General features: G+C 38.0%; 1 protein-coding gene across 2 annotated transcripts in view; it reads right to left on the bottom strand.

The window, feature by feature from the left end:
- spock1 (SPARC (osteonectin), cwcv and kazal like domains proteoglycan 1) overlaps window positions 1-26752 on the bottom strand; it is a 70606-nt gene that overhangs the window by 15163 nt on the left and 28691 nt on the right. For both annotated transcript variants that reach the window (XM_077532051.1, XM_077532052.1), the window contains exons 3-5: window positions 21515-21560; window positions 12063-12143; window positions 2627-2741 (exon numbers count right to left, since the gene is read on the bottom strand). In XM_077532051.1, coding sequence (XP_077388177.1) covers window positions 2627-2741; window positions 12063-12143; window positions 21515-21560 — 242 coding nt within the window. The remainder of the gene's footprint in view (window positions 1-2626; window positions 2742-12062; window positions 12144-21514; window positions 21561-26752) is intronic.

Below are 26752 nucleotides of genomic sequence, written 5' to 3'. Positions count from 1 at the left end.
ATACAGTCTATTAACTCATTCACTCCCAGCCATTTTCACAGAAGCAGTCCCGTTCGCTCCCGGCTGTTTTACTGGATTTGGACTGATTTTGCAAGGCCCACAGAGTATTGTGTTCTATTGCTATAAAAGCATGGAACCTATCAAAAGAAAGATTAAAGTCTCTTCTTTCATTAGGAAAAAAAAGTATGTTTCTCCCTGTTTCCGTTTTGCAGCAATTAGCATTAGAAAAGAGCTAAGTTTCATCAGTTTTCACAAATCTATTCAAAATCGTAAGTAATTGAGCTTTTTTTTTCTAGATGGCCCTGGTTGATCTCCTTTGCTCTGCTGCCACCTGCTGGCCGTTTGTGTAATGACTACCATTTCTGGAACCGTTCTTTGCAGTTGAGAGGCTGCATCAAAGCCTTCTGTATGCTCTAGCATAAAAAAAAAAAAAAAAAAAAAAAAAAAACGTATAAATACGTCTTTGGGACACTTAGAACATTTAAAAAAAACGTATTTACACGTTATTGGGAGCAAATGAGTTAACCACTAATTATAACGGCAGAACTGAGAACACAAACTCAATGAATAAAACACTACTGACAGATACAGGAAACTGTATACAGCTGGCATACATTATGAAGTATGCCGTAAATATTGTACCTCCATCACCCCAAAAATGATTGGGTCAGTCTTAGAAATTTCACTTTGAAAATTAAGTGAAGATGACTGGACACATGTACTAAGCACATTATCATAAAATAATGTAGAGGAAATATTCTCTCTCTTCTTTTTGATTTCTCACGTTGCGCATTGCTCCAGCGTACTGCTGAGATCTCCCATGCTGCACCAATTTGGAAAAGCTCTAATTTCACGGTACTACAGCCTCCTCACAGCAGGACAGAGGTGGGTAAGAATTATCACTGGAAACCTCAGTCGGGCTTTTTCAAGTGTTGCTGGATGCTTATCGAAATGTCTAAAGTTAAATCAATAAACACGAGAACTTTATGTTAAGTTCTTACGGATAGACAGACAACAAACTAGCTGCATGTTGGTCGCTTGGGCATAAGCCCGGTGTGACATTTCATGCTTATTGGCCGCTTTCCTCTGAGGCTCTCCTCTTTAAAGTCTTTTGATAGCAAGGTGCTGCTGATTAGTTATTTGGTGCTGTCTTGATCGCAAATGATATCAAAATGTGAACAGCATGTTCAAGGTCTGTTTAAATACCAAAATTAATTAAACCAGAAAAATAACTAATTGATTCTTGGATCCAACACCTGTTGTGAATTTTGCTGCTGCTCCTTGTTAGAGAACAGAAAGTTGCGCAATCATGGAACAGATGGACGTGTATTAAAACGTTTATAGACAGTCAAATTAGGTTGACTTTTAAAGATTATAGTGCACTTAAAAGTTCATTCTGAAAATTCACCCGGAAGCTGAGTAGTAACTTAGAAATATGGCTCTGTTTGGCGGAAGGAAAAACTTTGGCTACAACAACAAGCCAGCATCCTGTAGCCGGTTCGGAACAAGTTCACGTAGCACTTAACATTCCCTCCCATCCCGAGCTGCGAGGAAATCAAGCTGGCTGGGTGACATTTTGGCGGTGGCGCAGGTGAATTAGTATGCTATAAAAATACCAACAGGATTTGTTATTGCATTGGTTCAGGAGAGGTTGTTAAAATGGTGCTGTAAGTTGTGTTTGAACAACGCTGCTTTTTCTGATCAAACCCGAGCCGTGACCAAGTCGGCGGTTTGGGAGCACCAGTGGGCTAAATTCCGCTTCCCCTTATTTGAATGATCAAGAAGTGAGGTACGCAAAAAGCTCACCCACTTCTTTCTTTAAAAAAAATAAAAAATAAAAATCAATCAATCAATCAAAACACCCGGACGTGTAGGATGGAAGGATGGAAAAAGTGGACTTTTATTTTTTTTTTTTAAACACCAAAGCATGTTGCCAAAAGTACAAAATAAACAGTGCAAGTCAGCATGGGGTGCGCGTTTATGAGAAGCCATCAGCTCAAATAAAATCCTCAATGGCATTCATAAAGCCACACAGTTATTGAACCAGAAATGATGAAATAAGAAGGCTCATGAAAACAATTTAAACCAGGCTAAAATTATTTTACGGTCTGCGGCTTAAGTGAGTGATGCGTTCGCAAAATACAGATTGCATTGGAATCATGTGATGCATTAAGCGGTAAATTGGATGTGTTATGAGTTCAATATGAGGGGGAAGGATCAAAACAAATTGATTTAGAAGCTAATGACTTAGAAGCTAATGAGAAATCAATTAAAACCAATGACAGAAGGCAGAAAAGTGACAAAAAATTACTTTCAGATGCAGTGTGGGGGATCATGACTTTTTAAGATGAAACATTTTGGAAGAAAAGTGTTAAAATTGGGATCACTGCAAGGTTGAAAGCACAAACAAATTAGAGCTGATTGTCAGTTGACTGAGCGCGCAGAGTCTACAAATAAGTGCATTGTTTGACAAGAATTAATTGCTTTTGCAAATATGTTTAAGCATTTCAGTGAAGCAGAGAGGAGTCATTTCCCGACTATCTGCAGAGTCTTGTGGAATAGCGACTTGCCAGCTTTCTTAAACCAACCGCGCATAATGGGCCAAATACTTGTAGCAGTTTCTTACCTGTGAGTCGGCTGCTTGTGATTGGTGCATGTGGCTGTTTGGTAGTCATGGCTGACACACACCTTGTGAGGGGGGCAGCGCACTTTCAGACATGGGTCCTTAGTGGTGTCAGAACCTAAGGAGGGAAATAGCGAATATATTTGAGGGAGATTCAAAATGAAGGCAGAAAAATATGTTTTTGTTTCAAGAATAACCTGAGCTTGAGCTCTGGACAGAAGAAACAAAACTGGAGCTTTTGTGGAAAATCAAAGTAGCTGGTTATCGATTCTAATTTCCTCAATCAATTCAATTGCGATTCTCAAGGGTTTATTTGCTGCTTGTTTGTTTGCTATTTCCTTCTTTGTTTTGGTTAGTTTTATGGTTTTCTTTATGCATGTTTTATGTACCGTATTTTCCGCACTATAAGGTGCACCGCATTATAAGGCGCACCTTCAATGAATGACATTTTAAAACTTTTTCCATATATAAGGCGCTACAGCAGAGGCTGCGGTTACGTTATGCATCCATTAGATGGTGCTGCGCTAAAGGGAATGTCAACAAAACAGTCAGATAGGTCAGTCAAACTTTATTAATAGATTACAAACCAGCTTTCTGGCAACTCCATTCACACCCAAAATGAAAAAAACAGCTGTTTTATTGTTTTCTCTGAGGTAAAGTATTAGTATTAGCTAGCGATCCAAGATGGCGGGATCTTCTGTGCATGCACGTCACCGATCGTGCAGGGTCACCGATAGCGTCTTGACAGCGAGGCTTGTTGCATCTCAATATTGATCCATATATAAGACGCACTGGATTATAAGGCGCAAGGTCAGCTTTTGAAAAAATCAAAGGCTTTTAGGTGCGCCTTATAGTGCGGAAAATACGGTATGTATTAAAATAATGTTGATATATTTGAAATAAACATTTCAAACAAAGGGTTCAGTTCGGGCTTGAATAGGAAAATAGATTCTATAGATGACTCCGTTTTTTAAACCCATCCCAAAAAAGTAACTCTTTGCTTACACCCGCATAAATAAAGAAAACAAAGAAAAGAACACCACCTGCAAAATGGAGACGTGTAGATGAGGATACATTTACACAGTTTCCGGCGGCAAGGCAGTTGTTTGCGTGAGGCATAATGCACCATGGGATATTTGTTATTTTTGTCCCTCCATGTTTCTCACCGTCTATCACAGGATCAGTGACGGGTCGTGGGGTGACAAGAGTCCCAACGGGTCCATGAGGCGCACTAGTTTTAAGTCATTAGCTTCCTTGCTAGCCCTTCATGTTCTGATGGGGTTCCCCACATTTCTCTCATTCTCTCAAGGCTTTCTACGGATGAAATGTGGCACATGTATACTGATTGACATGATTCATTTTCTGTCAAAAATGAATTTACTAATTCATCTCTCGTACCAAACACATCCAAAACAGCCCATGTCTATATGTATACAGTGTACAGTTAATATTAGGGATGGCCAAGTACTGGTACCAGGTATTGGTAAGATGTTATTAGTGCTCAATTCCAAATTAGTGCCTATATCAACATTATTGGACATTTATGTATATTTCATTTATATGCACACAGATTGCACGACACACCTAGTGAAACAAATTCATTCAAAAGTTATTAAAATGTATGCATGCAAATACAATGAGAGCTGATCAGGTTTAAAAATAAATAAAAAATGTTCGCAACTGCAACGTCTTTTTCAGGATGGCTAATTAGAGAGAAAGCCTTCACAAGTCCTTGCCATGTTACTGCTAGCATCATATAAAAATGAACGTCCTTGTCTTCATTAGGAGGAGGATAATGGCTTGTATTCGAGCCCCAGCTGGCATCTGATGAGATCAAACTACTTTCTGACCTGATCCCACAATGCACCACTGTTTACAAGCCACTTTATCAGCATTACTGCCAAAGACAGTGACGCGATTATGATGGCTTTACTCTCAGTAAAATCGTTTTGCAAAACCACCAAGTACTTGTGACTGTCAAATATTTCATGGCTTTTTGTATCTTGATAGTAGTCTGAACCCACACAGTTAGATAATCTCATACTATATAGTACCCTATCTTATTTCATACGATCTGTGTAACACACTGACACAAAAACACGTTTTAAAAACCCGACGCCTGCAGGCGTGTCGTGGTGTCTTTCCATCACTTGGTTATTTGGAAATGTCCTCACCTCCATCTATCAGTGCCGGGAAAAGCCATCTTATATCACTTCACTTCAAAATGACTTTATCACCACAGGGGAGTGACAGACGAGTGTAGCAAAGAGGGCAAGAGGAGTTAAGAGGATGAGAAGGCAGAAAGATGAAGTTTGAATCCAGCCAACAGATGATTGGAGGACAATTAAGGATTAGTGTGTGACCTCTGCACTGAGACAAATTGGAAATAAAGACAAAGCAACACAAATGAGGGGTTTTATCTCAGCCACACATAATATACTCACACTCAACACATCATATGACGACAATGACTCAGTCAGAACTTTTCTCTGAAAACCAAAACATGTTGGGCTATATTTTCGTAGACAACACTCATGTGCTTGGCGTAAAAGCTGTTGTGTTTCGATTTTCGTGGCAGGGAAAGTCTAGTTACCGTGTTCGGGAATATGGCAGGTATTTTCTTTTACACAACACCAGTGCAACTGACAATTTGGTGACAGAAAGTAACTGGACCTTAGACCAGCTTGGAGCAGGTCTAAGTTGTGGTGCAAGTGGTGTAACGCAATTTTGCTGGATTTAATGGAGATGAAGGCAGATTTTAGGGTGGCTTGATTATGAAGAAAATATTAATCACAATTAATCCATCCATCCATTTTCTTGACCGCTTATTCCTCACAAGGGTCGCGGGGGCTGCTGGCGCCTATCTCAGCTGGCTCTGGGCAGTAGGCGGGGGACGCCCTGGACTGGTTGCCAACCAATCGCAGTTAATCACAATTAACTTGATAATAATTGAAATCACGATTGGGACAATCAGGTTTTTTTTTTTTTTTTTTTTGGTACAACAAAAGAAAATGTTTAAACGTAAAAAAAAAAAATAATAATAAGACAAATACATTTCTTTGAAACATTATAATTACGCAAGTTCTTTTTCGACCAAACAAGATTTATTAAACTAGTCATTTCAAAATTAAAAAGGTGCACATGTATAATGTTAATAATTTTGTATTCTTGTTTATGATTATGCCAATTTTATAATTGTGGAGTGTAATAATTGAAATTGTAATTGCATTTCGATTAATTGCACAGCCCTGGCAGATGCCATTTGATATCATTCAGAAATATGACATCATGTATCAAACACTCTGAATCATGTCAGAAATAAATTAATAAACACAGAGATAAAAAAAAAAAAATCACACATGGCCACTAACGATCAGGGTGGAAGCCAGTCTCCAAGTGCAGCTGCTTCCATTAAACAGGAAACAAGTTAGCTGGTTTGACTTCCACAATGGCGCAAACACCCCTTTTCTACCTGCCCTCATCCATGAAAACACCCAATGAAAGAAATCCCCCGTCAGGTGCATAGTTAGACTGCGCTTTGCACTAGACTTGCGGTGGCACGAAAATAGGGCCGCTGAGTTAATTAAGCTGTGAAAGAAGCTTTCAAATGTGTTTGCACCTGCTGCGGTTTGGAAGACGTACGGTTTATGCAGCTGAAATGAGGAGATATACAGTACATTTTAGAGAATGGGGAAAGCTACAAATGAGAGAAGCTCCAAAGAGGTAAAAGATAAGGTTTATTAATCTACCGCTCACTGTCAAATCTAGGCTCCGACCTTCCTTCACCGTTATGTGCTCTTATTTTAATACAGGATATAACTTTATTCTCATTCATGTGCAATGATGCATGACAGTCATAGCCTGACTGACAAGTCATATTGCAGATATTCATTCAGATCAAGAGAAACTATATTGATTTACATATACAGTAAGGAAAAAAGGTTCACAGTAACTGGTAAGGCAAGCAGAGGCAGAAAGAATAAAATTATGGGAATGGCAAGCACATTTCCCAAGTAAAACCTTTTTAGTGAACCAGTCAGGTTACATCAAGTTTAACCTTTACCGGTGCCTTCAAATGGATTAAAACTAACATAGCAATGATGAAGTATGTAAATCAAATCAAAACTATAATAACATTATAGTTTATAAGTGGTTGGAGATATGAGGAGTTTTTGGCAGATTTTTTTTTTACTTTGACTTATGAGCAAGAATACAACATACGAGCACTGTACGGGCAGTGAACTCAACTCACTTCACAACAAGCGGCAGTTTGACAGATAAACAATTCTTTAAAAAAAAAAAAGAGGCTTTCTGCACTCACATTTAAAGTTTACTGTCAAACTAAACATAAAACAAGATAATTCCACATTGTGTATTCAAAACAACCACATAACTTTGCTTTCCACTAGCTTAATGCTAACACACAAGGTTAGCATTTCCATTTATTTCATTAGGCTACGATGATTGCAGTGTCTTCAGTAACGTGTGGTGAGGGTTACAAACAAAAAAATCAACTCATATCTCAAGACACCTCTTGAGACATTATTTACACATTATGAATTCAAATGCAGTATTAAACAACCGGTTTAAAATACCGACGTCCCCTTCAAATGGCATGAACAAATGTTGTGTGTCATTCAAACTTAAGAGTCTGGATGAATCGAAACAGACCATACAATCATTTAGCACTTTTATGGCATCCAATTAACTCAGAATTTAAAACTTAGTACACAAGGTCACAGCTTCTTCAATTGTCCTGAAGGTACTGAAGCACTTAACTGCCTTGGTGTGACAGTCCTTTTGCATCTTTGCACTAATTTTCATGAGAGCAAGTTAAAAACATGACAATTTGTTGTGCGGATGAAAAAAATAAAAATAAAAAATGTCATTAATATTCAACCCGGAACACATCTCCAGCATCATTAAACTGCTGCAACACTTCAAATAGGACTTGGAGAATAAAAATATGCAATATAAGTTGTAAAACTTTACTACAATTGCAACTGGCAGTTAATTCGACTGAAATATTAGTCACTTGGTGTGCTTCTGTTGTCGAGCCAGGCTTGATAAAACATGGGGATGTCCTTTAGGAGGCAAGAATGGAGACTATTGATTGGGACGTGCAGTCCAATATAAGAGGCGACGTTGCTGACAAGACCTGTCAGACACTGGAGGGTGACCTCAGATTAATTGCCACACAGGTGGACTTGGGTCAACAACATATTTCTGGACTCTGTGTACATGTGTGTATTTGTACAATATGTTGTTTTTTCCCACCCTGCAATCCACTGTTGGCTCTCCTCAGCTACTGTTCCTCAAAGCATCATAGACTCAAGTTTAGAATTAAATAAACAAGATGATTAAAAAAAAAAATCCCAGAGGAAAAATCCATGCCTGTTGTTCGAAACACAAGCATCATTTTAAGGCCTTGACTAATTAAAAGGGGCTTTCTTCTGTTTTACCTGGGGCGCGGGGGTGCTACTGAGGGGAAACAAGACAAACAGATGACGAGGAGATAAAATTGCCTCCACTGCCCGCATTGTCAATACTCCTCAGGGTTTCACTGCTGGCCTGTGAGAGGCACTGGAGCAAAGGATGATGGAGAGATGAAAACACGGAGAGGGGGCCTCTGGGAGGATGCAGTGACAGAATGGCTTTACCATGCAGAAAATTAATTATTGAAAACACGGGCAATTCATATCATTGTGGTTGTAAGTGAAGAAAGGAGACGATAAACAGTGCGCTTTAGTTTGAATATTAGTGGGAAAATTACACAGGGAAAAAAAAAAGTCTGGGGGAAAAAAAGATGGGTGATTCGCAATATTCATCATCACTACAAGACCAATATAAAATACCAATAAACATACACAATATAGTGAAAGTTTCTGCATGCACGGAGGCGGGAATTTGTTGCTGGCAGCAAAGTATTTTTTTTAGATGAGCACTAAGGAGCAAATTCAAGGCTTTGAAGGCAGCTTCAAAGTGGAAAAGCGTGAAGGATTAATTTCAGGTAGAAGTTGTTTATTGTCACGGTTTACGTAAATTTAACAAAACGTGTTTCACTCAAATTGCTCATACATGCAATAAAAATAACATTTGTTGATTGGCTGGCTTGGAGGAAAGGCAAACAAGGAGGAAAAGTCTCAAACATTTTTACGACTGGTAATCATAAGTATAGGTTGGGTGTCATTTCAGTATTAACTATTAACTCATTCACTCCCAGCCATTTTCACATTTCGCAATCCCGTTCGCTCCCGGCTGTTTTACTGGATTTTGACTGATTTTTGCAAGGCCCACAGAATATTGTGTTCTACTGCTATAAAGGCATGGAACCTATCAAAAGAAAGATTAAAGTCTCTTCTTTCATCAGGAAAAAAAAAGTATGTTTCTATCTGTTTCCGTTTTGCAGCAATTAGCATTAGAAGAGAGCTAAGTTTCATCAGTTTTCACAAATCTATTCAAAATTGTAAGTAATTTAGCTTTTTTTTTTTTTTTTTTTTTTTTACATGGCTCTGGTTGATCTCCTTTGCTCTGCTGCCACCTGCTGGCCGTTTGTGTAATGACTACCATTTCTGCAACCGTTCTTTGCAGTTGAGAGGCTGCATCAAAGCCTTCTGTATGCTCTAGCATAGAAAAGAAACAAACAAAAAAAACGTATAACTATGTCTTTGGGACACTTAAAACATAAAAAAAACGTATTTACACGTTATTGGGAGCAAATAAGTTAAGTGTGTTATTGTTTCTTTTTTCTATTATTTTATTACGTATATAAATAAGTCTTCAAAATAATAACGTTCTGGGATGTATTTTCGTGACCAGCAAAAGTCTAGCGCAGCTCTCTGCCTAAATCTGCGTGGAGGCATATTGGACCGAGTTTTGGTATTTTCGCAGACACAGTTAAGTCGGCGTAAGAACACATTTGAAAAAGGGCGTTCTATGCTGGATGAACACAGCCGTCTTGAGTCCCCAACAAACCGAAGAGGCTCCTCTCAGTCTTTTTACATGTGGCACACGAGAGGCGCACAGGTGATGCTTGACACGGCGGAAGAAGAAGAAAATTATTTTCTCGTGCCCGGCGGGAGGTCATGGTGCTTGAAGTATTTTGATAAGGAACTTTTTTTCATGTTTAAATTCATATCTATGCATGTGTAAATAAGTAGATACGGGTTATTCAGTTGTTCTTCCAGTTGCTACTACTAAAAACAAGGTCATCATTGTTCACAAAAAAACAGTTGAGGCTACAATCAAGCAAAATTGTGAGCAACAATAGCTAATAATATGATAACCAGGCACAAGACTAAAATAAGATCACATTTTCCTGCAGTAAGCATAAGCATAAGCAAATAATTTTTTTTAGATCCAATTTAGATACAATAAAAGGGGAAAAAAAACAAGCTTCCAATATTTCTTACCAGACTGCGATTTATACATGTAATGTATGTTCTACAAGCTTCTCAGTAATTTCTGACATTTGCAAACCAGCATCGCTTTATTAGTGCTGATTAGTCCTTGTGCATATGCAGATGAAAAGAAAAACAAAAAAACAAAAAACAATTATTCAGTCACAGGCAGCGCAATGTTGCTGACAATGTCTGTTGATACTAAGATTACCCTATGTTGACATGCAGCTTATCTCATACTGAATTATATCAAAACACGTAATTGCTTTTTTCTAATTACCCATTCGGCAGAATACAACGCGTAGAATGAAGTTGTAATTTCAATTTGCATTTTAATTTCTTTCTTGTTCAGTTTTCCATTCGCCAACTCTGTTGATAGTTAAGCAGCCGTCTGGAGCCTTGTAATAAAGTTAGTGTAGCATAGAAAAAGGTTTCATCGTTGGATATCAGTTATAAACCTCAGCATATTATGGAAATCATTAAACCATTTGAGCATCATAGTTAATAAACATCAATTATCATAGCTTTTGTAACTATCGCTTTTGTTTCCTTATTACTTAAACATGATTAAAAACCTACTGTTATATGAAAATTCAAGTCCAGCTCCAGCAGTATACACATGGAATCACATATATTTTAACTCATTTGCTCCCAATAACGTGTAAATACGTTTTTTTAATGTGTTAAGTGTCCCAAAGACGTATTTATACGGGTTTTTTTTTGTTTCTTTTCTATGCTAGAGCATACAGAAGGCTTTGATGCAGCCTCTCAACTGCAAAGAACGGCTGCAGAAATGGTAGTTATTACACAAACGGCCAGCAGGTGGCAGCAGAGCAAAGGCGATCAACCAGAGCCATCTAGAAAAAAAGCTAAATTACTTTGAATTTTAAATAGATTTGTGAAAACTGATGAAACTTAGCTCTCTTCTAATGCTAATTGCTGCAAAAACGGAAAGAGGTAGAAACATACTTTTTTTTCTGATGAAAGAAGAGACTTTAATTTTTCTTTTGATAGGTTCCATGCTTTTATAGCAATTGCACACAATATTCTGTGGGCCTTGCAAAATCAGTCAAAATTCAGTAAAACAGCCGGGAGCGAACTGGATTGCTTCTGTGAAAATGTATGAATGAGTTAAAGTCTCAATCTAAAGAAGTAACGCATTATTTCGGGAGTCTATGTACAGTTTGTATAGTATGTAAAGTTACATCCACGCTATGGTACAACGTAATGCAATCATTTAGCTTGACCTCCATTCATTCATTTTACACATACTTGATCACAAAAATGTAGTGCAATGTTCATCCCCTATCACGCAACGTGACATCAGAAATGATTACGGCCCACTACATCGACTACACTACATCGGAAGTTGTCTTTTTCAAGCTCTGCAAAATCACAAACATCAGAACTGGCAGATAGTCCATGGGGGAGAGTTACCCTCGCATATTGCCCGCCTTTACCCGTTCCTTTGATTTGAGACATTTAATGTTTTTCGACTGTAATGATGTTAGTGCTGAAGCTAACCCTGGAAATAGCTCCGCGTTCCTAAAGGGGATGGCTTTGATAATTCTGTGCGCATTAGCCATGCTTCTATCTGCGGGAGACGACAAACAGTGTGCTTGGTTATCTCTCCATTCCATACTGACATATCTGCACACTACCTGAGACAGAGAGCAGAAAGCAATTGCTCCAAACATGACTGGATTACACCCACAGTTTTATGGGGACGGAAATTGTGGAGCGGAACAGTTAAAGCCCATTGTAAATAAAGTCTTATATCCTGCTGTGTTAAATTATTGGCTTTCAATCAAGGCTTTATACCTAATTAATTAAAGTATTAAACAGTGGTTAATGGTGTTTATAGGTTATACTCTATAGATCAAACAATGGTGTGTATGAATAGCTGAATGATGGATGTCCATAAAATGTATGGACAATACTAAATTCATTACATTAGAGCTAAAGCTTTTACGTGACACAAACAGTATGGTGAGGAAAAATCCCACCTGGACCCGATTAAAGCAATTTCTCAAACTCACCATCCTGTACAATCTTCTTGCCAGAACCAACGTGCGTTTTTGTCCCTGGGTGTCCATATCTTCCAGGTTTCGTATCTCGCTCTAAAAACATGTCAAAGAAAAAAAAAAAAAAAAAAAAAAGAAAAAAAAAGAAAAAAGAAAAAAAAAAGTCAGCATTGCTGAAGCAAGAGTCGTCTACATAAAAGTATCACAAGACTCAATTTCTTTCTTTTTATGTAAGGGCATTCTGCTGAGAATGAACGAATGATCCATGTCCTGGCATCTCACGGAGCAGTGAACGCTTGCGAACGTAGCGAAATTAAGAGTTTTCAGCAGGATGTAAAGACATTTCACACATATTCAGACAAATTTTCACTGCCTGCGAAGATCTTTTTAAGCCTTTTAACAAACCTGACGAAAACCCAAAATTAACTACCGGTACATTCACAATTTCATTTATGAATTTATTTAAATTCCCACTTTATAAAAGGTCATGCTGACACTGTGAACTCCCTACACTTTTTATTTTAAAAAAAATATATTTTTATTTGTTTTTTTAATTAAGAAGGTATTTTGAAACTTTGGAAAACTTTATTTACAGTACTATACTTGCTTAGTTTTTAATTTAGCTTAACATGCTCGTGACCTTGAAAGTTCCCTGTAATTTTTGTTATAATTTTTAAATAAATCTGTCTACTCTTTATATGTTACTTTAAAATTAAAACAAAAGTACATTTTTAAAATTTTTGACGCTAATATTTTCTCTTTTACAGCAAATCAAATATTCCTTGTCCCCTTGACTACTAAAATGTATCGGCCCTGAAAAAACACACACGTCTATCAATAGTTTGCATCTTTATCAGCAACTAATTCATTCTCACTTTGTATCACTTTTTGTTTCCTTTTATCGTACGTTAAAAATCTAAATAAAATTGATGTTATCGGCATCAGTCAAATATATTGGTTTAAAAACACATCCACATACATTAACAATGACAGTTAAAATACAAATATACCACTAAGGCTGTTTTTCTCTTTCCTTGTGTGAATCATCATGAAGCTATCAATTAAGTATTAGGTCTTTGGTCATTGACCTCATAAAAAAAAAAAAAAACACTTCTAATTCCTACACAAAACATCCAGATGGTTTCATATGGTCATAAATATTACAAAATGTCTGCTGTAACAAGGTCAATTAAACAGCATCTGCGCCAGAAGGTGTTTCTAAAAGCAACAGAACATTTAGATAATAATTGCTGCCGACAGAACAAAGTTCAGAAAAACAACAGGAAGGCATGATTTTCTGAAGCTTTTTCCGTTCAAGACCCAAGTTAGAAATTTAGTTTATCACCAGGAACCAAAAACAAAAACACACAAAAAAAACCTTATGATCAGGCTTTTGCATGGAGCATTTAGGACCCAAGTGCAGGATGTTTTCAGAGATATAGACATTTAAAGGCAGGTTCAAGATCTGCAAACATGTTCATACAATGCGTTTGTCATTGGTCACACGGTAAATGTCCGTTTGATTATTATTTTGGCTTTTTTTTTTTTTTTTCCCCCAATGAGTGACTTTGAGACCGATTAAGGAAAAGCACCCACTCAGTGACATTGTGAAATTGAGATTGAATGGTCATCTTGCTCTACATATGCGCTGTGACTGACTGCGACCAGTCTAGGGTGAAGTCCGCCTTTTGCCCGGAATCAGCTGGGATAGATTCCAGTTCTCCGTGACTGAATAGCAGTATAGAAAATGGATGGTTTGCGAAATAAAAACAAGATATATTGTGATGTTTGGTGGCAGCAAGCCAATTATTTGGCATCATCTTCATTATTTGATGATTTTCCAGGCCCTGTATTACTTCACCTCTGGAGTTTTCATCACGACAGGAAAGCTCTTGTTTTTTTTTTTTTTTTTCTATTGGCATTGTTGTATATTTTCCCACTGTTAACTTCTTAATCTTTGCCAATGTCACTGCCACATGCTGGTATTCAGCCTGAAGGGCTGCCGCAAAGACGGCAGGCATCGATGGTCTGCTTACTGAAGTTTATTTAGCCTCATTTACAATGATCACTGGAGTCTCTTGGCTGTGGGGCACAATAGCTTGAGACCAAAGACATACTGTACATACACAATCAGCAGTGAGTTCTCCCATTGAAAACAGCTTAATACAAACACGCGCACACATACATCCTGTAGTCAGATCATTCAAAGCTTTATTTTGCTTTGAATTTGTAGCTGGTTTTGTCTGTTTTTCACAACCAGAGGTGCAACAATATAACTGACTTTACCCACTGGGACACCGCAGTCCGTCCACAATCATTCAACTTTATCTCAATTTCTCTTGGCAATTCTGTGCTCATCATATGTTTTGCTTACAGACTTTTTGGCTTCCGCTTTATCTGAATTAGTAACATCTATTCTGTGACTGCATTTTTTTGCTCTGCATTCCACCGAAATAGCATCTCCAAGAATCATCGACTTCTCTGTATGTGTAACTGATAGTTTTGTGTACATGCAACCTCACTCCGCACTTGCACATTTACCCCCTGAAAGAGCAAGATAAGAGGGTCTTGGGTATTGAGTCGTTTTTTATGATGTGGCCAACAAGCCATTAAAATCAGAGTGGTAAACAGTGCCTAAAGAATACCAGTAGGCTATAAAGCCTATGAACATGACACTGAAATACAATATTTGTTCTCATTCCAGCTCACACACCGTTCTCGACAGCGAAAGGGTATGCCCATTGTTTGTTATCCTATCTATGTCTTCTCTTATCTGTTTCTCTCTTGCAAATTCTTTTAGCTCCATGCGCTGCAGATCAAAGATGGTTATGCCAGAATGTATTGTATCGTGAAGCAGACAGAGTTAGAAAGGTTCGACTGCAGGGAGAGGGACTGATTAGAAATGGGAGCAGACAGATATATATTCAGAGAGACAGTAGGTTAATGAATCAGAGAAATAGCTGATGAAATCGAAAACAAGAATGGCGGAAAAGGAAAATGTCACGTCCAATCAGGCTGACTGGCAATTTGGAAACTGCAATGCTTTGTTTTTCCAGTCATTTGTGCCAAACTGGAGGGGTAACACAAAGGGCTTACTTATTAGGTGCCAACATGGTGACTGTGGTACCCAGTGACTCATTCATGTAACCTACAGTACTTAATCAAGTGGACAGGAGTGGTAAACACCTGAAAACTGACCTTGGATGAACTTTATTGTGTCTTTAAACTCGCCCCTCTTCTGTTTGTCTCCATTGTGTCCTCAAGTAGTCGCTCAGTGCCAGTTTGACTCTCCTTTGCCTTTCTGCACTGGCTGTGATAATGGCTTCCTGCTATTTGCAATCCTCCCTTTGACTCCCATCCCTGGATAATGCATTGCAATCACAAACTCACAAATCTGTTGGGCAAGCTGATAATAAAAGAACCCAGAATGCAAGCAGCCTAGAATACTGATTTTGGTATTTGTCTTGTTCACAGTACAATGGTTATCTCCTGCCAAGGACTCTCCAAACCTCTTGTCCATGCATCCGGGTTGAAGCCCTTTTCAGGGCAACTCTCCAAAGATTGCAGATGGGATGGAGCAGAAAATATAAAAAGAGAATGGCAGATATATAAGAATGTTGCTACTGAAGATAAAGCCAAATACTACAGTAAGTATGAGTGAGGAGGTAAGAGTTCATCGTAGATAAAGTGTAGAATAATCCATTACTCGTAAATTTTCTAGGTACACTTCACAAAGAGGGGATTAACATGTCTGATCTACTTGTCATCATGGCAACAGCCAACAACAGATTCCCAGTTTGGAGAGTGAGCGACGGAGATTGTTTGACAGTGTGCATTCTGCCGCATTCAAATTGTAAAAGTAATGGACAGAGTACAACAGATTGTTGCAGTTGGTCACAGGTTGCGCCAGAGAAGGCAAGGAAGCACTGTGTGTTCCTGAGAGCATATGGTCACCTACAGAACAATATGGCTACTGCATAACATGATGGCTTTTTGTGTTCATGTTTCATGCAGTACAGGATATGGAACAATCTTTTGCCACTGTAATAATATTAACAGTTGCTATTAAGGAATCAGAAATCTCTTTCTAAAGAAAGACAATTGGAGATTAATACAATAAAAAAAATGTCCTCACTGACCGCAAGAAATGCACATTAGCATGATCTAAGGTTTAATATTGGGCAATCTTCCCTACTGTTACACACACAAACACACACACACACAGAAGCCTTGCAGTAAGTAGACATCTGCATCACAGTATGACATTTACAGAGTACGAACAGGTTAACCAACTGGCACCCCCAAATAGGTCACTGAGCTGTTACTATGGAAACATCAGAAAATTTTGCGACTCTTGATCGTGATGGTTGTGAAGACATGACCAACGGTGGAAGGGTTGAGAGAGTTTATGTGACCCACATCATTTTCAAAACAGAAAGATGCTTCAAGCCAGAGCATGACTACAGGTGCATAATTACATTTGCTTCTACAGTTGAAATTCATGAACGTGTTGAATGTTTCGAGGACAAAATAATGTTTGCATTTCTAATTTTTATTGCAGATCCGTATTACTGCAAGAAAGCTGGTGAATAATCAGTACAAAACACACGTAAAGCCTTTCTTCTAGTTCAATGGGTAATATATGACCTTTTTTGTATACATATTACTGATGATCACAAAGTAGCACACCGGCCATGTCGTGAGTATTCTAATAAAAAAACTATTACTTGGTAGTTACTTTAATTAGTAATGATCTTGGTGAATTAAAGCGTCATTATTCTTTCACTATTCTTTCATTCAGTCACTGCTAGGCCTGCCGGAGTCACTGTAGTGGCATACGAATTACAAATTGTTCAGCAATATCACAAATGATCAAAATGACAAGATTTATCAAATAACTTGTGGACAATAATTATTATATAATTATTATTTTTTTTTCTTTCTTTTCTTTCTCTTAATTTTTACTTGCTATTTGTTTATGTTTATATGTTATGTTTACATGTTCAATAAACTTCAAACTTCAAACTTCAATAAAAGCGCAGTATGTGGGACATAAAAAATTCAATGGAAATAAAGTTTTTAAAGCGAAGTGAACCCCTCCCCCAAAATTCTTGGCAATAATATGTTCTATGCAACCCCACTAGTGTAAACACGGCAATCTAGCTAATATTGTATTAGTGGAATATGAGTTAAGCAGCAAAATCCAGCAGTTTTTATCAATATCAGAAGGCAGCCATTTTGCCACTTGCTGTCATGTAAAAATAGTTGCTCAGGTCTCAGGTAACAACCAATCACAGCTCAGCATCAGAAAACAGGTGAGCTGTGATTGGTCGTAGCAACTGTGATGTCATCTTCAGTCGACAGGAAGTGGCAAAATGGTTGCACCCAGTCAGGGTTGGACCTCAACAAAGTTGCCCTTTTGCTACGTATTCTGTTCCTAACTTTTATGGACAGAATTTCTCAGCACAGCAAAGGGTTTGAAGGGGTGTGGTTTGGTGGCGTCAATGTTGCGTCTCTGCTTTGTGCTGGTGATGTGGTTCTGTTGTCTCCATCAAGCCTGTGATCTTAAACCCTCACTGGATCCCAGATCAGGGATGAGATACTGTCCCAAATGGAGGAGTGCGAGTATCTTCGGGTCTCGTTCACAAGTGAGGGAAGAATGCAGTGGAAGATCGACAGGTGCAGTGTCTGCAGTGATGCGCAATCTGCATCGATATGCCGTTGTGAAGAAAGAGCTGAGCCGAAAGGTGAACTCTCAATTTACCGGTCGATCTCCCAATTTCTCAATTTATCGGTTGAGGTCTCATCCTTAGCTATGGTCACGAGCTGTGGGTTCATGACCGAAATAACGAGATCACGGATACAATACCCAAAATGAATTTCCTCCATTGGGTGCCTGGGCTCTCCCTTGGAGATACAGTGGAGAAGCTCAGTCCTCCAGGAAGAGCTCAGAGTAGAGCTCCCCCGCATTGAGATGAGTCAGATGAGGTGGCCCGGGCATCTGATTAGGATGCCTCCTACACGCCTCCCTAGTGAGGGGGCATGTCACACCAGGAGGGGGCCCCGGGGATAACCCAGGACACAGGAATGATCAAGGAATGCCTTGAGATCCCCCAGAAGAGATGGAAAAGTGCCTGGGGGAAAGTCTGGGCTTCCCTGCTGAAGCTACTGCCTCTGTGACCCAATTGAAGTGAAAGAAAATGGATGGATGGATGGATGGATGGATGGATGGATGGATGGATGGATGGATGGATGGATGGATGGATGGATGGATGGATGGAGATTGAAAGACCAAAGGGTTCAATTATTCTACTACACTTTGATGATGACTGATTGATTTTAATAACACTAAACCACAAACCTTGACAAGGATAATCTGCATATAAAATGAACAGTGAATTTTTTTAAGTCTTTTAGAAGAAGATGTTGATTTGTGATCACAATTACTGTTGCTAAAGGCAATTACCAAGTAAGTTAAGAACAATTAAGAACACTTCATTTATCAACAGGGGGATCATGTGACTGCTTACAATTCAGTACCACCAACAAGTCCACTGATTTCATTCATTAGATTTTACCGAGATGCATTAATCACCGAGTGATTCATCAAGAGACTGGATTTTCCTCCATCAACCTTGCAGCTACTGATTAGTCTCCAAGGGCGACAAGTGATTCATTAGTCAAACTCAGATCAGCAGGCGGTGACTGATACCAGTATCCCTTAAGGTGTGTTGACCTGCCGCCAAGTGTTGTGGTCACACTTGACATTTTAATTTGAATTATCTAATTTGACCTCACGCGCACATGTAAACACAACGGAGCGCGGAGTGATGAGCTGAATCTAGAGCGGTGAGAGTGGATGCGGTTGCATTTCTAAAGAGAACATCGTTGTAATCCAGGACACAGAAAAATGGCTTCAATCATCAGTTTGCTATGAAATGAAGCAAAGCTTACGAGTTTCTTTATCGATACTCAAATTTCTGCCTTTGTAAATGTGGCAATGTGAGATTTGAGCTTCATTTTTCAAAGAAAAAAAGAGCCCGCTACAACTGCTGTAATGTATTTGGGGGTAGTAATTGGCACTTTAAATGGCAGGTGTTTGAATGTGATTGGTTCATTCTGAACACAGCTGCATCCCATTTATAAGAGTGTGCACACGTGCAACAACAAAACTTTAGTTATTTATTTTTACTTGACCTCTTGGAACATGTTTTTAATAGGTTGCACAAGGCAAATGACACATTAACTGTTGAAAAGGTTTTGAAATTATTTATCTTGGCCTCGCTTTTTATATCAGGAAAACCTGACATTTGAACAGGGATGTGTAGAATTTTTATGGTCACTGTAGATTGTGAACAGGGCCCAGTAATTTCCGCTGCTACACAGCAAAAAGAAGCAGATTCCTTGATTTACCGGTTTATTTACACACTATTTACCAACATTTTTGACAGGTTTGGCTCTGTTGAACACAAGGACGCCTACATTTTCCAAATTGTGCCTTGTATCACAAAGACTTTTATGCTCTCAGCGGCTGTGGGTTGGCAGGGAAAATTGTCCCACACCAGCTGGGTGAAAATTAACTTCACGAGAAGCAATGCAGGCCCAGAAATGCACCAATTGTTCCCAAATTGTCAGATTGATTTCCTTTATTCAGTAGCTGTCTAATAGTTCTCATGTCCATTACTCTCCAGAGGACTGTTTGCATGAGAGTAACTGCATGGTGGAATTGTGAGTGTGCCAATAACAGAGCGGTCATAGCGGCTATGCAGCAAGGGAGCCATTGTGGTGCTGCAGCAGAATGGAAAAATCAAACAAGATTGAAGAACGTTTCTTTCTGCGCGTTGGTATAAAATTTTGCTTTATCCTCTCAGCAAAAGTGCTACTCTGGATTTCTAATACGTAAGAAATAAAATTGTAGTTGTCACACGGGCAACACATCACAAGCCACCAATAAATATTTTCCCCTTGTAAAACTGTTTTGTTGTGGACCAAACCGACATCCATCTTTTTGATGTTTCACTGGATGCAGGCTTCTCATAGGTAGTTGAATGGGGCCTCTCCTTTGCTAAGGTTATTCAAAATACTCAATGGCGAAAAATTTAGGGACAAAACAAAATTTTATGATTATGCATAATTGCATCATACAATGTACATATGCTAGATATATTATTAAATTTACCTTTTTAATCGCATAATAAGTTAACATTGGTTTATTGGTTTGTTTGGATCCCCATTAGCTCTTGCAAAATGCAGAAGCTAATCTTCCTGGGATCCATAAAAAGACACACACAAAAAAAAAAAATATATATATATATACATATATATATATACAAATATACATATACTTCATCCATCCATTTCCTTAAATTCTTGGTCTTTAGTAATAAAAATAAAATCAGGTTTATTTTTGCCTTTCGTTTCCCCAAGAATCCTCTGTCCACAATTTACAGTAATGTAAGAATATTCTTTTTCGGCACCTTATTTGAAACAAGCTAGCCCAGATAAATCTATGCACACGTCTTTCCCTTTTTGTGTTGAATACGCACACCAACCAAGATCTGTTCTGCCGCTCCAAGAGGTGCAATCCAATCAGTCCTGTCATGTGTGGGTGTGTCATAGAGAATGAGCAAGTGTTTGAAATAAGTGAGTTTAGTCAAGAGTTACTTGAGGTCTAAGAACATTACACACTTCGGTGTGATTGATATAGCAGACTTGACTGTGTTGCGATTGTAAGCCTGAAAGCACCACATAACTGAATCAGCTTTTGGTGCAGGCACGCACAAACACACATGCTTTAAGACGGGAGTATTTTTAACAACATAATGTAAACTAGATTGACATGACATTAGGCATGGCTGTGTAATTTCTGTTCAAAATCAAATGAAGTTTGAAAAAATAAGCCATTGCCTGATCATAGAAGTGTGCTAATTTTTTCTACATTATTCAGTTATGCTACACATTATTAGATGTACAATATGCTAAATTAGGTGATTTGTTGGCTTCATGGCAAAAAAAAAAACAAAACAGATACTTTTGACCATGTTACAACCATATCATGATAAAAAAAATAAAATAAAAATAAAAAAACGTTTTAATGGTGGTACAGCCTGAAATAATCCTCTTCTGAATTACATTGTCAGGTGTAGTAGTTTAACCACTAGATTACATACAGTAGACCAGATTAAAATAAAGCACAAATGTAGTTTTGTCATATTTGTTTTTGTTAAACACGCTACAAAATGTAAAAAAAAATGTACTTATATATAATATATATTGACATTCCATTCTATTGTGTGCAGACTATTATAGTATGTGCCGTGTCCATGGTTTGTATTAGGCCACAATAAATCCCTGTGTAAAACCTGCCTTTTTTATTTGAGAATGTATACTGAAAATAAAAAATACAGTGTATTTGAAAGTGTCTACAAATGTAGAAAGTTATAATTCAGCTTATATGAAAGACTCACCCTGGTCTAGAGACCTGGCCGGAGCCCAGCTTTTGAAGTAGTCATCCTGAATGGAAACACAAGATGAGAAATTTAATGGTTAGAACGTTGCGTTGAACATGTCTTTAGAATTTTGAAAACCAGCTAACAGTGCAGACTTCAACCCAAGATGGACTTGTTTGGAAACTACAGCGATTACTAAGGTTACAGTCCCCTGCTACTGTAAAACAATCAAAAAAACAAAACAAAAAACATTAAATTCTCACAACAAAGAACCTGTCTGAGAATTAGGGGTGGGAAAAACTATCAATTCATGCGTGCATTGGAATACTTCCTCTCACAATTCAGCATTGATTCAGCAACTTCCCCTCACAATTCAGCATTGATTCGGCAAATCATCTCAATCGATTCCAGTCCTGGCCAGTGGGGGACACTTTGCATGCGATTCGCCTTGCATGGACGGAAACCACATTCGTCCAAACAACAAACACTCAGACAAAAGCAAGCAGTAGCAGCTTGAAGCGAGTCCCTTCTACTTTAGGGTTACTTAATTAAGGGTTGAGGGTTATTTTGGATTCCTTTGTAACTTTGCCTGTGAAGTGCCACCAAGCTCTGTTCGCACACACGCAAGGACGCTCAACCATACAGTGTTGTGGAAAACCTGGGGTCAAAGATGATGGTAACAGACACTCAAACCACGATACACAATACCAACACAAACACACATCAGAAATCATTGCCTCCAAGAGGAAACACAGAGCTGAAGACAGCATTTTGGGGGTTGTTGAAGTCAGTCAACAGAGAGACCTCTTACGTGTGACGGTTGGACTTCCAATGTGACTGATTCATACACTATATAAGTTTTACTTCTCATTTCATTGAGAGTAGGGGAATTAGGTATGGGTGAGTACCGATACCAGGTATCGGCCGCCCTGCAAATTACAGATTGGAAGAATAGAAATTTGCCATTAATTTCATGCAGCTTTAAGAAAAATATTGTATTGGGATATATACCGTCGTCGGTCTTTCTTTAAAATTATCTGTCATTATTTTTTGAGAAATGTTATCTGTCAAAATTAGGGGTATCGGCACTTGGTATTGGTGACTACTCAATTACACATATTACTTTTTTAGAGTTATACACAATTTTCTTCTTTTTTTTTTTTTTTTTCTTACTTTTGTGCAAATATTTTTTTAGATGCTTTATTGCTAAAATAAAAAAAAAAAAAGGAAAGTGACATGACAGTTTACATGGCAACATTTAAATATTTCAAATTTTTCAAAATTTTACTATTTCTGTCTTTTTATTTCTTACTGAATCAATATCAGAGCATTTAACTCAACAGCAAATCGAACTGTATCGCAAGCTGAAATAATCGAAGTTGAATTGAGTCACAAACTAAAAAAAATGAAATGGAATCATATAGTGAGCTTCTTAATGCACAGCCCTACCAACAATATCTATGTATTTTCTATTTATCTATCTATATTTTTGCCTAAGTACTCAGCGGTTGGGGAAAGAGTAGAAACTCTGATTTAAAATTAAAGAAGCTCAAAAATTTCTGTTTGATGATGAAAAGAGATAAATGAAATAATAAACTCGTCATATGATGGACAGAGTACAAAGTCTTTTACTCCTCTCATTTGTACATATACACTTTTAATATTTTGCCTTCGAAGCAGGCTGAAGCTGCTCCAGACAACTTTACCAGCCCATGCACGCCCGAATGATGTTGTCTGCATCTAAAGTAGACGCTGAAGCAGAGGTGTGTGTCGAGTCTATGTTGGTGACACAAAGTGCATCAGACAGAGTAAACCTGCCTGATTTTGGAAGTAGGAACTCCAACTTCATCTGCATATAAGGGGAAGAGTGCTAACAAGAGGACCATGAAATTAATCCAAAGTGGAAATAAGATGAAACCTACTTTGAGTCTCATTCAGTGGCAGCCAAATTTCCTTTTTCTTTGTTTTATACCCATCACTTACAATCACAATTACGTAATTATTCATGCCTATCCAACAGGATGTCAGGAAAATCTTTTGATTAGAGTTTAAACTGAGGCCTTCCCTCTTTAGACAAAAAGTAAGGATTTTTCAAAATACATACAAGCCTTGATTCTGACTGTATTCTTGTGTCTGTTTATTTATTTATTCCTAGCTACAAAATAATCGCTTTTTACAGTGAAGCAGAACAAAAGAATACATTATATGGAGGTTGAAAAAGAGTTTGGGGTTAAAATGAGGCTTGTGAAGCACTTTGAGACTCTTTTATGATTAAAAATAACATATTTTCTCAAAGTTACCATGACGTTAGCAAACTTTTTTTTTTTTCTCCCCAGAGTACAGTTGCTCAGGATTACCGAATGTTCCAGTGGTCATGTGGAAATGGTGGATTCTGTGAAGTTATTTTTAGAGCCATTAAGCGTTTTATAGTAATACTTTACAAGGTACACACACTGACCAGAGAAATATTTCTGCAAGTAAAGATGCATTAAAAGAATTGTTAAGATGTGTTGGAAACTTTTTAATTGTAAAGTCCACAGATTTTATAGCTTGGCATTCTAGCAATGTTTTTATAACTCTGAGAAAGTATTACCTTTCTGCTCCACAAATTCAACACCAAATGAGCCAAGCTTCAACACCCTTTCAAATGTTGACTGACCTCGTTAATGCAGTTGATGAGTAAATCTCATCACGTCCCACAAATGTTATGATCCAAACCGCTGAAGTCAGGCATAGCGAAATAAATGTTCCCCCCATTAAAAACTAATATGAGAATTCACATGATTAGAAAAATGTGCGTCTGACAGACAGCTGATGATCCTTCATAAAAATGCTAAACGCAAAATGCTTGAAGCTGAACTATTTCACTCTAATGGTTGAAGCTGAATCTGCTTTGCGCTCAAATGACCAACACGTCTCCAACTCCACAGCAATGCCTGATAGTAAGTGCCGGAAAAACACTATAGGGTCTGCTGTGTTTCAACATACTTGTGAATTATGACATTACAAACATAACGGAGCGACTTACCTCCGCTTCCTTTAAATGATTGCAGAGGAGTAGATGGGGGAGAGAAAAGAAAAAGAAAGGTCAGTGATAAAATGGCAGAGGTTGTGATGTCTATCTGATATAGTATACTCATTCTGGGTATTGCATTCGCCAAGAGATTCATTTAACATGAATCAGGTGGTGGTGGAATAGCATAGAAGACTCGGGACTTAGACACACTTGCACTCACGGCCTTATTTTATGTGGCATGCAATTTAACTGCACTCATAGAGGCTTCGAGGGGAGAGCAGCACAAAGACAAAGAAAGAGGAGAGAAACATGGCGAGGAAGACAGAGACATTATGCCTTCTTCTATGCTGATGGTGTTATCCATATCTGATGTCATTCATTGGTTAAATGATTGTGCAAGAATACACAAGTGTGTCATCACTACAGGCTTTAGGTTTTTGGTCATCTTCCGCCTGGAACACATATCTAGACAATGAATACATATGTTCCAGTTCAAATGGTCAAAACAACCCATAAATGTTAACCCCAGTTAGTTAATATTATCTATATTATATTCTACATTTTCTCATTTCTTTGAAGGATTAGTATAGAGAAACTACGGCTGTAGTGGCAAAACAACCACCTTCGATCTCGGGAGAGCATATCCATCCACGAAAAGTCAAATAAAAAATACAACATAATGACAAAATGGCTGCCATAAACAACTACAATCCTTACAAAATTAAAATATCTCTCACCGCCTAACTGTGAAAGTGGAAATAAAATGAAGACTGTTTCAGTCAATAACCTTGCATAGTGGATAGCTTTGCTTATTTGAGCTAAAATTGCATTTATTTTGACAAACAATAGGCTCATGGTAGAAAGTGGTTGACATTATGAGAGTTAGCTTTCATTCCAGTAATCAAAGCAACCACTTTTTCTGACATATGTTAAATACACCCAACAATGTATGTGACAAAATCCCTCATTTTTGTCTGCTGCTCTCTTTTTTGCAACTGAACGTATATATGAACTATTATATGATCATATGGAATGGGTTGTTTTGTTATTGATGAACATATAATGAAATCTGTGAGGAAATTGCATAATAATGAAAATGAGTACCAATGTTGTTTACCTCTTCCACGACTATTTCTGCAATCTATTTCGCCATCTGCAGGTTCTCTTAAAATATTCTCAGTCTCAAGGATGGCCTTTCCTTTCCCATGACCCCTATTAATATTTCAACGGGCCCATCTAAAAAACATTAAATGACCATCTCACTCGCCATGACACAACCTCAATATCATGCAAACCCTTGAAAGTGACTACAAGGGGACACAACTAGCCTGTTATTAAACTAGTCTTTGATAGAGGCGTTTGCTCCCAATAAAGGAGCTCATTTTGACAAATGTTCATTTTAAGTTTCAATTCATCTGTGGAATGATTTTTGGGAAATACATAAATTGGAGTAGTTATGCATCTCCGTGTTTCAATTAAAATTCTATTCAAAATGCAATGCAGCATCTGTTGTCTGAAATTAGGACTCTAAAACTCTACATGGTTGATTTTATTTAATAGTGTCTGTATTGTAATTATGACTAATTGACTGCATGGTTAGGTCCAAGCCCCCTTTTGCAACACAGTGTACTGTGCAGTTCCATTAAATATTGAAGACTCTTGAAATGATCATCTTTTGTAATTTGCTTAGTCGAGCCCAATTGACAAAGTCTGACTTGAAGACAGAATTCAAGATTTACCAAACTGTCTGCCAAAATTATACAACAGCACGTAGTGTATTCAGTTTAAATGACAAGGGTTGATAGTGGAAGGCAAGACAGTTCAATGAATAAACTACACAGTATAAGTAGACAAAGTGCAATTTCTGGAGAAATTGCGCAGGAATGCTAAAAAGCTCGGTGCAATAGTGTGTGGGTTTTTTTTCTTCTTCTTCACAATGCCCTTTTTTTTTTTACTGGTATGCTCTGGGGCAAGATAGAATCCGAAAAGGACCAAGACAGGACCAGACCACATCACCGCTAACCAAGAAGGGTCAAAGACTCCTCTTCTTCCTCTCAAAAATGAGGAGATTCATCACGGTATGATATGAAAGCTGGACAACCTTCTGCCAAAAAAACTCTGCAAGGCATAGTGATTACAGCCAGCAATATCATTGTTGCCCTCCCTCACGGGCATTTTCAACATCCACAGAGCCATCAGATTTTCTGTTGATACCTGCCGCCCCTCACACTCCCAACTTC

The sequence above is a fragment of the Festucalex cinctus genome, chromosome 9, assembly GCF_051991245.1.
Source record: "Festucalex cinctus isolate MCC-2025b chromosome 9, RoL_Fcin_1.0, whole genome shotgun sequence".
Lineage (NCBI taxonomy): Eukaryota > Metazoa > Chordata > Actinopteri > Syngnathiformes > Syngnathidae > Festucalex > Festucalex cinctus.
Note: the sequence above shows the minus strand (reverse complement) of the source record. Positions and strands in the feature narration are given on the sequence as shown.